General features: G+C 41.4%; 1 protein-coding gene across 1 annotated transcript; it reads left to right on the top strand.

Annotated features, from left to right (window-relative positions):
* Positions 1-1,395: 1,395 nt before the first annotated feature.
* On the top strand, positions 1,396-13,651 carry FXN (frataxin). The gene is made up of 5 exons (XM_042787942.1): positions 1,396-1,438; positions 3,245-3,327; positions 5,160-5,280; positions 8,162-8,259; positions 11,617-13,651. Exons 2-5 carry the CDS (start codon positions 3,290-3,292, stop codon positions 11,768-11,770), a joined length of 411 nt encoding a protein of 136 aa, XP_042643876.1. The 5' UTR covers positions 1,396-1,438; positions 3,245-3,289; the 3' UTR covers positions 11,771-13,651.

Genomic DNA, 13,651 nt, shown 5'->3' with positions numbered 1-13,651 from the left:
TCTCCACTGCTTTTTGAAGCACACCATCAGAAGTTCTAGCACACGTATGTCAGGTGTGATAAATTGTGTGCTTTATGTTCCCTCTACTGGCTTAGGGAAACATTTTACCTACAGGACGTAATACATCAGAATACGTGCTGTCACAGAAAATACTGTCCTAGAATGGGCCCCTGAGCTGCTCCTGTATTCTGCAGTTATGTACCTTTTCCATGGACTTGAGTATTCATGCAGCCAAAAGAGCCCCTGGACAAATCTGTGACTGTCATCTCAAGCAGTCCGTATTACCTGCTCACGTCAATGCAGTTACCTGGAATTAATTAACCACAGTTAACGGGAACTGGAAGCTCAACAGTTTTTTTGAGTGATCTGCCGCTACTCCAGTTTTGGGGCGTGAATGCACTGCACAGCTGGCCTGTTACAAAGTTTGAACCCAAGATACTAGCCTTGGTCCTTGTCCCATTGCTCCCTCTCTGTACTGGCACTGTGTCCCACGGTTCTTGTCTGGAATTGTCAGGAAAGGGGGAATTCTTCTCTATTACTGCTTAGGTCTGGAAAAGCTGTAGATACCACACTTTGAAAATTTGCCGAAGAGGACAGGAACTGTGTTACAGCCCAACTACAGGAAGTGGATTCCTACCGTGCAGCTTAGGAAACGGCTGTGATTACATCACACGAAGCGTTTTGCTTTGTAGCGCCGGCTGCTGAAATTAGGCAGCTGTCAGCACCTGTGGTGTGCAGGGACTGCCTGTAATAGCAACTTTCTTTGGCCTTTTTTTTTTTTTTTTTTTTTTTTTTTTTTTTTTATTAGCGCTGAAGCAGGGTGAGTAGTGCCGTTTGTAATTTCTGTCCTTTCCAGACCCCAGCTCCTTGTAAACCTACTCGGCAAGATCCTCTGGCCGGAACAGTCACTCGCAGAGATTCGCCCACGAGCAGGCCCCCCTCTCCGGGCGCGGCAGGAGCCCTCACGGTACCGACGTTCGGTCGCAGCTGCCCGTCTCCACGGTAGCAGCCGGATGCTGCGAGACCCCCGAGCTCTCGACGCAGGCGGAGGCGCCTGAGCAGCGCGCCGGGACCCTCCGTCCGAGGCAGAGCCTGGCCGCAGGACGCCGGTGCGCGGCTGCTGCGCGCCCTGCCTCCCCGCGGCGCCGGGCCCCCGGACAGGCCCGCCGGGCCGGGCCGGGCCTGGCCCCCGGCCGCCGGCGGAGGGCGGTAGCGGCCGCCGCCGCCGCCTCTGGGTCGCCACCGCCGCGGCGGCGGGCTGGGCGGCTCCTCCCCGCCCGCTGCTGTAGCGAGCGGCGGCGGCATGTGGAGGCCGGGGGCTGGCGGCGCGGTGCGCGCCGCGCGGCGGGGGGCGGCGGCGGCGGCGGAGCGGCGGCGGAGCGGCGGCCCCGCGGGCGCCCCGCGGGCGGGAACGGCCGCCGGCGGCCGCGGCCGGACGGTGAGCGTGAGGCGGGCGGGGGAGCGGCGAGGCGCGGCCCGCGCCGCCGGGAAGGAGGAGGCGAGCCGGCCGCGCTGCCGCTGCCCGGGGCGGCCTCGGGCCGGGCTGCTGCTGCGGGCGGGCCCTGGGCGGCGGCGAGGGAAGGGGCGGCCGGCGGAGTTTCCTTAGCGCGGTCGCCGGCCCGTAGCCCGGGCCAGCCGGGGCGCCGGCGGCGCGGCGCGGCCTGCCTCTCCGGCCGGGGTAGGCCGCTCCGCTCCGCTCCTCCGCCGCGCCGCCCACCCCCGTGCGAGCGGCGCTGCGGCCGGGCCGAGCGCGGAGCCAGGGCGGAGCGGCGGCCCGGCAGCGCGCCTCGGCCTCCCGCCTGCGGGACGCGCAGGAGCGCGTGTGTTGGGGGCCGCCGGCCTCGGTGGCTCCGGGCCCTTGGAACCAGCGCCGGGCTGCGGGTGGGGATGGCAGGAGCGGCGGCTGCCCGGCGGGGAGCCCTGCCTTCGCCGTGCTCCGAAACGGTTTACGTGCTCGACGCCCTCTCCCGACTGCGGAAGATGCGCGCTGGCCACCCTCGCACGGGGTCTGGTGCAGGGAGGGGTGGTGCCAACTGTATTATAGCGCTGAGTCGGCCGCCTCAGGTCGTCAGCTGAGTACGAGCACACTAACGGAGTCGGAGCCTCTCAGTGCAGCCAGAACCGGAACGTATTTGTGGTCTCTCAGCTTTTGATTCTAAGTGGGTATTAAAGAAATGCTAAAGGGTACAGGCAAGAACATGTAGGCGGCTGCGTGTATTTTGTCAACCTGTATCATTGTGTTGGTACAAGGAGTTTGCTGTTCCCTGTCCTTTCTGTCACAGCTTTGGACTAACAGACCAGTTCACCTGTAATGCCTGAAGACAGATGTCAGACTATATGGAGAGAGATGTTTTTGTGTTTTGTTCTCATCTGTGCTTGGAGACGGGCTGCCATAGTTCTTATTTAAATGTCACTTGGTTTTCAACTCTGTTAGTTTTCTAAACCTTGTTCAAGTACACAAAAAAGCAGCAAGAACGTTATCTTAACATTCATCCAAAAATACTTACTGTCATAGCCCAGGGTATGAAGAAAATGGCAAGCATGCTATTTTGATTGCTTGGTAGATCACATCAGTTGCTTCTGCTAGGGTGTTTGACTAGGGCATCAACTTTATGCATGTTGATGTACTGCTTCCCCTTGAAGGGGTGGCCCCGTTTGCTCCCTTGACTTACATTGCCAGTATGTTTATGCAGCTTTTCTGTACTTTTTGTTTTCTAAAGCTGCTTTTTAAACAGAAATTGGAAATTAAACACTTTGTTTTACGGAAGAGATCTAGAATGTGAAGTGTGAAGTTAGTTCTTTTCTAAATAAGGAGGATTCAGGGCTTCTGTTTATTTCAATTGAGTATATTCATGGCTTCTAACAGAGGGACACAAGTTGTTAATAATGTGAATTGTGAAAATGTTGGCCTAAGCCAGTTATCTGAAGTTACTTTGTAATTATGTGGTAGAACAACAGAAAAGAAGACAGTTCTCTTTCCTAGTTCACTATTCTGTGAATAAAATTTTTTTTTTCATTAGTTTGTATCAGAAGACAAGAATATTCCAGGTTGCCTTAATTGTCAAAGGACTGAAGCTGCATAATTCTTTCCGTATTAGCTCTGTGAGATAGAATATGAATATTTTACTTAAGGGGGGAAGGAAAGGTCTTCAAGGATCTATTTAATTTATGTGACAAATATGTTATTTAGAATTATTTGTATTTTAGCTTTTAATTGCATCTTATTTATGCTTATTTTCAACAGCAGTTACAATATGCTTCAGAGCTGAAGAGCAAGACTGTTCAGTTCATGAATTTAAGAAACATAGGAACTCTGAATGACACCAGGTAAATTTTATTTTGAGGTATTCCTATGAATATACCATCTCTGAATTTAAAAAAAATTTCTAGACATGGTAAGACTTATCAAATTAATGTAATGCTGCTATGATGATGTAATGGAAAAGTACAGTTTTAGTGAAAAGCATTTTGGGTGAATTTGGGAAGTCACTTAGGAAATAATTTATGTACCTAAACACAGGTGTCTAGTACCATTTCACAGATGTCAGGGTACATGAAGTTTCTGCTTGAGTTGAGAGCATGTGACACAGTACCTGTCAGAGACTTCCTTCTGATGCAGCGGTTGGAGACCCAACGAAGGATTGTGCAGATGTCTGAAATGGCTCTTGCCATTAAGTACCTGAACTGCACCCTGAACCAATATGTGAATCCTGCCTAATCCTAAAGCCATCTATTCTCCATGCCCCTAGGTGTTTCTGTGATGTCCCTCACATAAGTGGCATGGAGTGTATTTCAGTAATTGGCTAGCAAGAAACTTTTAAAAAACCCTTATGTTCTGTATCATCAACTGAAACATACTGAGTCAGTGTAGTTTGAAGTAACTGTTGTATTGCCGTAGCCATTAGCAAAATCTGAAATGATTTCACGGAATTGCCTGTTGCTAGAGATGCTCACCTACATGCTCAATTAGAAGTTGACACTGATATGGGTGGAAAAACTTAGATGATTTAATTATATTTTGTTAATTAGATTGATTTAGATTTTGTTTCCACTAACTTTTTTTACTTATTTAAAGAGGGTAATAGAAGCAGTCTCACAAGTGCTGTAAGCCTTACGTAACGGCTCCAAGGGTGCTTTGAAACTCCCTGAAGAAGAAGGTAATTTTATGTTGTGTGAGCCGGCACAGGCAGGACACAGGAACAGCCACAAAACCACAGATGAAATGCAAAGAGCACATTTATTCTCGTTCCCTCAGGACCCGGGGTATCTCCACAGCAGCACCCAGGCAGAGGCACGCAAGCAGGGACACAGGCACCGCCGAGCTCAGTCCTTGATAGCCAGAAGAAAGAAAAGATCTCGAACCTGCTGCTTTTGCCTGTATATATCAGGGATTTTCTCAGGTGTAGTTTTCCATTGTGCTCTGATCTTTCCCACAGCGGGGCAGGAATCTCAAGGGTGTTTGATAAGGTGCCTCTGAGTTTCTCATAGACCTGTGTTACCTAAATGCAGGTGTTCTACCCATCAAGCACACAAAGATAAATAACAATTAGTATGATACGTGTGTGTTTTGGCACCCCAGCTGTAAGTCACTTGAGTGTGTTTACAGTCTTCCTCACCAATCTTTCCTTGTATTCCCACATACACATTAGTTCATAAGCACACTTTAAATCATGTCTAATTACTGGGCTGCATTCATAATTCCAGTTGAGAAGTCTAATAGTGTACGTAGACATGGCATGTGATGCTGATGCTTCTAAATTGCTTACAACTACAGTGAGTTTCTTAAGAGTCAGATAATGGGCTTCTAAACAGGAGATGCTTGTTTTTATTCATAGAGTTCAAAAGTAAGGAAATCTTGCACAACGGCCTTTTATGAAAATTCCTTATTTTGAAATCTATCTCTGTCTTAGTACACAGGGGTCGGTATATCTAAGGAAAAGAGTACATACTTCCCAGTTAAGAGATATCTGCTACCAAAATTTAAAAATTCCACCTCCATTTATAGGGTGGATTGTTACCTATATTACCTTAAGAAAAATAACTACTTATTTTATATGATCATTTCCTCCAAGGTCATGGTCTTGGTATGTTTTTATTATAGGGCAAATACTGTCTTCCATGTTTTTCCTCCTAATTATGGACTTGTATGTCATTTGTAGCTCTTTAGATGAGACCACTTACGAAAAACTGGCTGAAGAAACTCTGGACTCTTTAGCAGATTTCTTTGAGGACCTGACAGATAAGCCTTTTACCCCAGAAGATTACGATGTCTCTTTAGGGGTATGTTTTAAACATTCCATTACCACTGTAATTATTGCAGATTTTTCTGTTTGAGGAAGAATTTTAAATTGGTCATCTTAGTAGCAACACTTAAAATACAATGAGTTTTTATGGCTTTATTGTTAAAATATGCCTGTTTATACTAACTGGAGCAACTGTTCTGGTAAAAGGTAACACATGCTGCTGTATGATTTGAGGATTTAAAATGTTTAGTGTATAGAGAAAGACATAATACAGAATAAATGAGCTCAAGAGGAGACAGAAACTGTTTCTAAATTTGACAGTGGTCTATACATTTTTCTAAACACGTATAGACCTCTGACAGGAGCAATCACTTCCCTCCTGGTGAATACTAGGACAGGGCTGTGTGGCATAGTACGTGTACATTACGTGTAACTGTTAGAGCAGTTTCTTTTGGTTGCCTTAAATACTGAGAAGCCACATTTGTCTTGACTGGGTAGATTACATTTGTCCTGGCTTTACTGAGAACAGCCTGTGGTGGAGAGAAGCAACAAGGGGGTGCACCGTTGGAATAGGTGGTTGCAAAACTGAGACCAGAGCATACGTGGGGAAAAGGCTTCTGTCACAGGAAACATTGTGTGGCTGCCAGCCTGATAATTGGTGCCTTTAGTAGGTCAGCCACTCAAATTCTTTTACAGGAGCGACAGACTCAGATTAAAAATGTCCATTCTATTTGTATAGGGAATTAGTAGATTTGTGTACAACTTCTGAAATGATTTGTATGTTACAGCCCTCTGCATGACTTGGAGGAGAATGCTATTTCTCCTTGCGCTGCCATCTGCAACACAGGTCTTTCACTACTGCATTTTTTTGAGGTCACATAACTGCTGCTCCATCTTCATGTCTTACCACAAGGAAGTTGCTTTCTACTAGCCCTGTCAGTTAAGGTTTTATACTCAGAGATGTTGAAGCAGATGGTTAAGGTTGCACTGTTCAAAAAAAAAAAAAGAAAACAAACCAAAAAAACCCACCAAACCCCAAAACCCTGTAGCTTTGGGACTTACTTCTTTGTAACTTTGTCATCATATTGTTCATTCTTTATTTCTTATAGCTAGGATAGAAAATAACATACTGTTAGTAGGATTCTGATGTTGCCCTTAGCAAATACTGTTTGCTGCTTTAATTAAGTGTATAGTTAATGTTATAGCTAATTGCTTATCTGGTGGTAAGCAAAAAATTGTTTATCCATTACTATTCAGTATGTTTTAGTGTATCAGCAGCTATTAGCCTGATTTAAAGATATTAGGACAAACTTTAGCAAAACTAATATAATCTACCTGTTTAATATTCTTAGATACTTCATTACATGAAGGTGATGAGTCATTTTATGGCAGAATTTTGTCTCCAGCTACTGTAGGGTGGCTTGTGTTTTGACATTGACTCACTGAGATGCTCAAAAGAAATTATTTTTACATCCCTCTTAATTTTTACCAGTACTCCTCTGTTGCATGGACTGTATGATGACATCATAATATGTTGTCATTTCTGTTAAGAGCAAAAGGTTAAATTGTCCCAAATTTGCAAAATTAATCCCAAACAAGGCTAGTGCTATACCAAGCCACAAGGTGGCGAACGTGATAAAGGTCTGTTACGCCTGTGGATTGTTACAAACTTGATTTCTTCATGCAATTTATATCTTCATGTCCAGGGGGGGGAAAAAAAAAAATCTCTTGAAGAATACTCTTGTTCTCTCTTGAGAGTATTATTTCACGGACGGTGATCCTTGAGATATGTCAGAAACCAGTAACACTGAGTTATTTTGTATGGGAAGGAAGCTCTAATTTGCTGCCTGTGCTACAGAGTAAGTTTGCAGGCATTAAGTACTCATAAATGAAGGTAATTTTTTCCCTACAGTAAGTGTTTATACATAGCAAATAGCCCTAGCAGTGATAGTAACTATTGTAGTATTCTCTGACTAAAGCATGAAAAGTATGATTCTGTTAAAGAAGCTTTATCGTACTGTAGGGCATGAAGTATTTGAGAAACCATAGATTAAATATGACTAACATATTACTGGAATCATCAAACTCAATTCTGTAGAGATACCCTTTTTAATTAGCATAATTCAGATTATCTGTAGGCTAACTCTAGTCCAAGTAGTGTTGTTCCTTTAAAGTTAGGACAGAAATATTTTTGTCAGAGTTATGTATACTTTTCAAATGCACTTGTGAAAATGTCAGAGAAATGTGAATTGTCAGTAAGAAATGTGAGTAAGAAAGAGAAAAATGTTCACTAGGATAGTGTTCTAAAGCTGGCATAACTAAAACAAACCAGACCTCACCAAGTTTAAAAGTGGAACATTATGATTCAGGATCTAGGCACTTCATCAGAATTATTGGAGAAAGAATTGTGTTTATTCACTGGGAAACTGTTACTGAAGAAAAGTTGGGTTACTTTTACTGAAGAAAGTTGTGTGGCTCAGGAATCTAGCAATGACACACAAACCTTTTTGACTTTGAACCACATCAGTTCTACCTTGTTCATGAATAGAAGAAATTGTTACTGGACAATGTTTTAATCGTTGCCAAATGAACTAGCAGTCCTTTCAAGATGACAGGTCAAAGCTCAAGAGTATTATTTAAGTTAGTGCCATTGTGAATGGTGCAAACAACACTAAATAGAACTTCGACCAGAAGGTTTAAAGTCTAGATTAGACTAAAAGAAATGCAGGTTGTCCTAGGTATTAACACAAGTTTTTGATACCAAATGATCATTCTTCCAAGCTGTTCTTGTTTGGGAAATAGTTGCGAGTGTGATACATATACGTAAGTTTCTGTTTGTCTGCTGCAGATGATGTAATTCTTGTCAAGTAACAGGATACATATTTTTAATTTCTCACTTGTTTTCTCTGTGTTTTAAGAGTGGAGTTCTAACAGTTAAATTAGGTGGAGACATGGGAACATATGTAATCAATAAGCAAACACCAAACCGGCAGATTTGGCTCTCCTCACCCACTAGGTAAGTTCTGTGTAAGTTAGTTACATCATGTCTGCAGACTGGGTGGAAATGTACTTCCCCTTTCTTATAGCATATCACAGACTATGTAATATCCTTTTCATAAGTAACCCTTTTACTCAGTATATTCTCGAAACATGATATAATCTAAATGTTCAGTAATGATTGGTTATGGAGGCTTGAGGCATGGTGCGGTACACTGACGTGCCTAAATTAATCCAGGAAGTGTGTAATACAGAATTTTCAAACACTGTTCCAGTCCAAAGCCTCTGTCTACAGGAATATAGGCTACTCATAGAAAAAATAAACAGCCATGATTAAAAAAAAAGCCACACAAACCTTCTGTTGGAAAAAGAGTGACGATGATGATGTTATGATCTAAGCCTCTCTTTGTGTTTAAACAGGGTGGCTCCTTCCCCTTTCAGCTTGTGGGATTTCCTGCTTTATATGTTCATGTGCTCGCCTACCGGTTGTTTTTATCAAGTATCTGCACTTTACAGGAGCCTTGGCTAGCTGTTCCTCTGCCTTCTTTAATGCTGTGTTTTGATCCATTCCAGATTTTCTGGTTGGTTTTAGCAGGGAGTGCAGCCAGATATGTGGGAAAATGTTGTAGCTATGTCCCCAGAAAATTTGTATTCTCTGCCACTATCCTGGGGAAAGAACTGAGGGAGTTGATCAGTGTCCCTGGTGAAGGAACCAGCAAGCTGGAAAGTGTGAGCACTGCCAGTGACTATGCAGGTGTTCCTCTTCAGTGTTATTCAGAAATAATGTATTGATTGCAAAACTGGGAAAGGTTTTGCAGTAGTAGAATTCTGTTGGTAGTGTTTGTGTCAGGGACAAAAATAAGCACGATGAAACTTAAGATTTTAACAGAAACAATTTGAATAGACATAAAATTTACCTAAAGAAAATTCTACTTTTGCTTTAGAGTAATTATGTACTGGCCGATGCATGGCATACTAGGTTAGTAATTTTCTTCTACTGGCTCCTCTCCTAATCCAGAATCCTTTTATTAATTCAATAATTTTCTTAACAGGTACATGACTTGCTAAGGCACAGGACTAGCAAGCTAACAAACCTTTTTGTTTAGACAGATAAAGGGTATGTGTCAGAATTTATTAATTCCATACATTTTACAACAAGCATAATTTCCGAACCTTGATTCTGCCTAAGGTGACTGTAAAATTTTTGTGTCACTAACACAAATGTTTCACTTATTTATGAAAACTGAAAATCAGAGAATTCCTATGAAAAAATGTTAAACTTTTTTTTTATTTTTGATTGCTCCAACAGTGAATAAAAATATACAAGGAAAGAGATAAACTTGACAATTCTCTGATGGTATATTTCATTATCCAGGATGAAAAATGATTCACCTGCAAACATCAGGTTTTGTGCTTCCTTAACTGGTATTATGGTAAACAGGGTATTTCCTGAAACAGAATGCTACGTGTTTGCTTACTTCCTAACTTTGGAAAAGCAATTCCAGCAAATACTATATGATCTGGAGTGACAGACTTCTTAAGTGCAATATACTAAGAAATGAAAGAAGCAAATGTTACTGCCAGTAATCACTTGCATTGGATGTTTTATTGGGGAAATTACTACAGTGAATGTAGAATCTTGAGTCTTTAAGAACATATGCCAAGGGAGACAAAAGATATGCGAGAGAGACATTTTCTTGAATTTTTTGGACCTTTTGTTCATTATCATGCATCTATACACCAAAGTGAACTTAAGCTTGGGTTTGTAAAGCTTTACTTAGTTGACAATTTTTAAAAAGGCAGTGAGGGCATGGGTGCAACCTGCCAGCAGTGTGATTGCAGGAATTTCATGTAGCTCCTTTGACCGGAAAGACTTTTCATCCTTACACAGCATCTCTTAATAATACCTTAACATGGTATTTTAATTTTTCTCTCTTACTGTTTAAAAATGTATGCAGACTTTTCATGAGAACTAGATTTAGTCTACATTTAACTTTGTAGGCATTTTGTAGAATTCACAAGATCCTTGCTTAAATTATTAATTTAAATTTTAAAAAATCACATTTTTGCAGCATTTTGGAGATTCAGAGAACTGTGGAGGTGTTTCGTAACTGTATCACTGATATTTACTGCATAACATTTAAAAACAGTTCAAATAACTTAGGCATTTCTTTTCTTAGTCATTGTTGATTAAATGACCTGTCTTAACCTGATTTTCATGAATGGCTGCATCCCATTCTGTCATTCTCTAGATGCAGGACAGTATCAACATATGATTGCACTGCAAAGATGAAGAAGTGAGAAATGCATAGTAAAGTAACTGGAGCACATGACTGTGATTCCAGATAGTTATCATTTCACAAGACAACAAGTAAGATTTCAGTGAAAGTGCCTTTGATTTGTGTTTGCATTTGTGACTTCATAGTTTGGTTAGTGGTTAGAAAGTTCTTCATTTGAATATTGTGAGCAACTCAGGATATTCAAGGTTTAGATTAGTGTTTATGTTTGTAGAGATCCTGCAAATTGGTTTTGTGTACATATGGGATAGTCTGTTTTCTAGCAGACCCCATGCATGGATTGTACAAGTTCCAAGGCATTTTGTCCTACAAGTTCAAGGAGAAAATTGGTGGTTTGTCTCTTTATCCCAGACAACCATTTAATTCCTTTCTCTTTTCTTAGTTTCTCTAGCTGACGTTAACAGTACTGAGTACCTTTCAATCATTACCTATCCTGTTTCAGACATGGAGAATTGGGTGGATAGAAAGGTCTGGAATGGAGCCCAGGTGTTCAAGTTTCTTTCTTGATACTGGCCTGAAAAATCAAGCTAACCAACTCTACGGTAGCACAGAGAAAGACAGCATTTTAAATATAAATCTCCCACATGCCAATGTATGTGATTTCTTCTGGTAAATTCTTTTGTTGCATCTAAAAAGAAAGTGAGAATGATGATCCATGTTCTGCCATGCTTAGAATATCTGCATGTGACTGCTGCAAGAACTAATAAGTCACATTCATTCAATGTTATACAAATATCCCTTGTCATATTTATGTGCAAGAAAACTACACAGGTGAGGGAAGAAGCGGGTAAGGGAAGAAATGGGGGGAAATTGGTGCCAAAAGCAAGAAGGGAGGAAGCTTGCATCCACTGGCAGTGACTGATTTATCTTACCACCTTTCAGATGTATCTGTTGGATGGCTCAGCAGTTCCTGCCAGATCTGGCCTCTTGTGCTGCACTTCCCCAGACTACCCCACCAGTCCCTCTCCATGCTGTCTGTTCCTTTTCCTGGGCACTCTCTGGGGTACATTATAAATACAGGCTTCCAGCAGCTTCCCATGAATAATCTGTACTTACACAGTGTGTGTTTTGTTTTCTAGTGGGCCCAAGCGCTATGACTGGACTGGACAGAATTGGGTGTATTCTCATGACGGAGTATCCCTTCATGAACTACTATCAAAAGAATTTTCAACAGCATTAAAAACTAAGCTGGATTTGTCCTGCCTAATATATTCTGGGAAAGAAGATACTTGATGATATTCTACCTCATGGATGTTTAAAGACTTTAACCACAAGCCAAGCCCCTCCTTGGTTTCTGAAGCACCTGAGCTTAATTCTGTTGTTGTTTTTCTTGACATCACTATGTTGTACAACAAAAATGAAAATAACATCTTTTTCTCTAGTGCTCAGTCTTTGGGTTTCTCTGCCATTGCTTGCATCTGTGTCCATTTAGTACGGGTGGTTGAGGTTACCCTTCCTGTTACTGAATTTCTTTCTTACTGCAGAAGTCAGTCATGAGTTCTCACTGTCTGCAGTCTTCTTTGGATGCAAGGACTGACCAACCTGCGTGACTTCTGACGAGCACACAAATGCTAAACTCTTTTTGGTGAGACTCAGCCAAAACAAGAAATGCCTGTGATTCACACTGACATAAGTTGTGGTACTCTGAATGCATAACATTAAAAATGTGGCTATTAAGGTGAATAACACATCACAGTCAAATCGAGCATCTTCTAAACTAAATGACTGTGACAGGTAGGAACTTTTAAATTTTGTGTAATGCATGTAGTAGGAGTTTTTCTCTTAGTATTGCAGAGCTTGCTCTTTTCTCCAAATTCTAAATTCTAGTTTCTTTCACAGTAGGATTTTTTTTGAGCTAAACTTTAAATTACTTAAAGGTCTTTATGGCTGTAAGCATCATATGGAACTGGAAAGGCTGGTATGTGATGTTTCAGCTGTGCAGCAATACCTCTGCAAGTGCTTTATTCTGTTACTGTGGATTTCTCTGGTCCTTTTTGTCCTTCAAAGATTACAAATACCTAATTTATTGACTTTTTTTAGTTGAGCAAAAGTAATGTCCTCCCATGGTAACAAAATTTGCACTAATTTTGTTCTGCAGCATTTCTTAAGTAAGTGGGCTTAGATTCTCTCTCTTCACCATGATGCAGCAAGGCTTCACTTATTACCCCGCTGATGCAGAAACTTTTGCCTTTTTGCTTCTTAGAACTGAGTATGGTACTTAACACTGATGAAGCTGTCTCTTTCAGGCTGTTAAAAAATGAGAATGAAATAAATTATATACTCTGGATCTTAAACCAAAAAGCTTTAAAAGAAATCCTGAACTGCAAGAAGACTTCGACACTTGCACTGTTGTATTATTACCACTGTTTCTCTTCTCAGTTCCTATGATGCTTGTGGTTTGTTTGGCATGATTCTCTGGCTACCTAGAGTGATTACATATGTGATTAATTTTGTCATGGAAAAAAAACAGCTATATAGTATTGTTGCCCAGTATTTGCATTTAAAGTGTAAGTGTTGTTACCTGCTATTTCCCACCATTAAACAGAGGGTAACATTTCACTGGAAGCAGCTCTTGGTTAATTGTGCCCCCTGTTTGCATGTTTTTCAATCAAAATAAAAAATGTGACAGTTACCTGAAATTTCAACTCTACTGGATAAGGTAAATACAGTGATTACCAACTCATGAGTACAAGAGTAAAAGATGCTTTTAAAAAAAAAAAAAAAAAAAAAAAATAAATAAAAGGGAGAGTTAAAAATAGAATGTCTTTTTACTGCTATCAATTTAGAACACTGAAAATAATTTACAGCATACGGAAAACAACAGTATTTGGCTCAGTCTCCTAGTAGTTCAAATAGCTATTTAAATGCATTTGTATAAATGTTAATGATTTTATATTTGAATGAAGGATACTTCCTCCTGGTTTTTCTTTTGCCTGATCACATATAGCTTGTGTCATTATTTTTCTGACTGACTTTTCCAGAAATTATTTTCTGAAGTAATTTGTGTGCAACATACTCTTTGAGTCTGATTCATATTTGGAGCTTCATTCTCCATTCTCTTACGCCTTGTGCAAATGTTTACACCAAAATAAAGTTGCATGTAGAATTCTTCTA

This window comes from Tyto alba, unplaced genomic scaffold (assembly GCF_018691265.1).
Source record: "Tyto alba isolate M040663 unplaced genomic scaffold, T.alba_DEE_v4.0 Super-Scaffold_13, whole genome shotgun sequence".
In the NCBI taxonomy this organism is placed as follows: domain Eukaryota; kingdom Metazoa; phylum Chordata; class Aves; order Strigiformes; family Tytonidae; genus Tyto; species Tyto alba.
The sequence above is the reverse complement of the archived record's forward strand: the minus strand, read 5'-3'. Positions and strand labels throughout refer to the sequence as shown.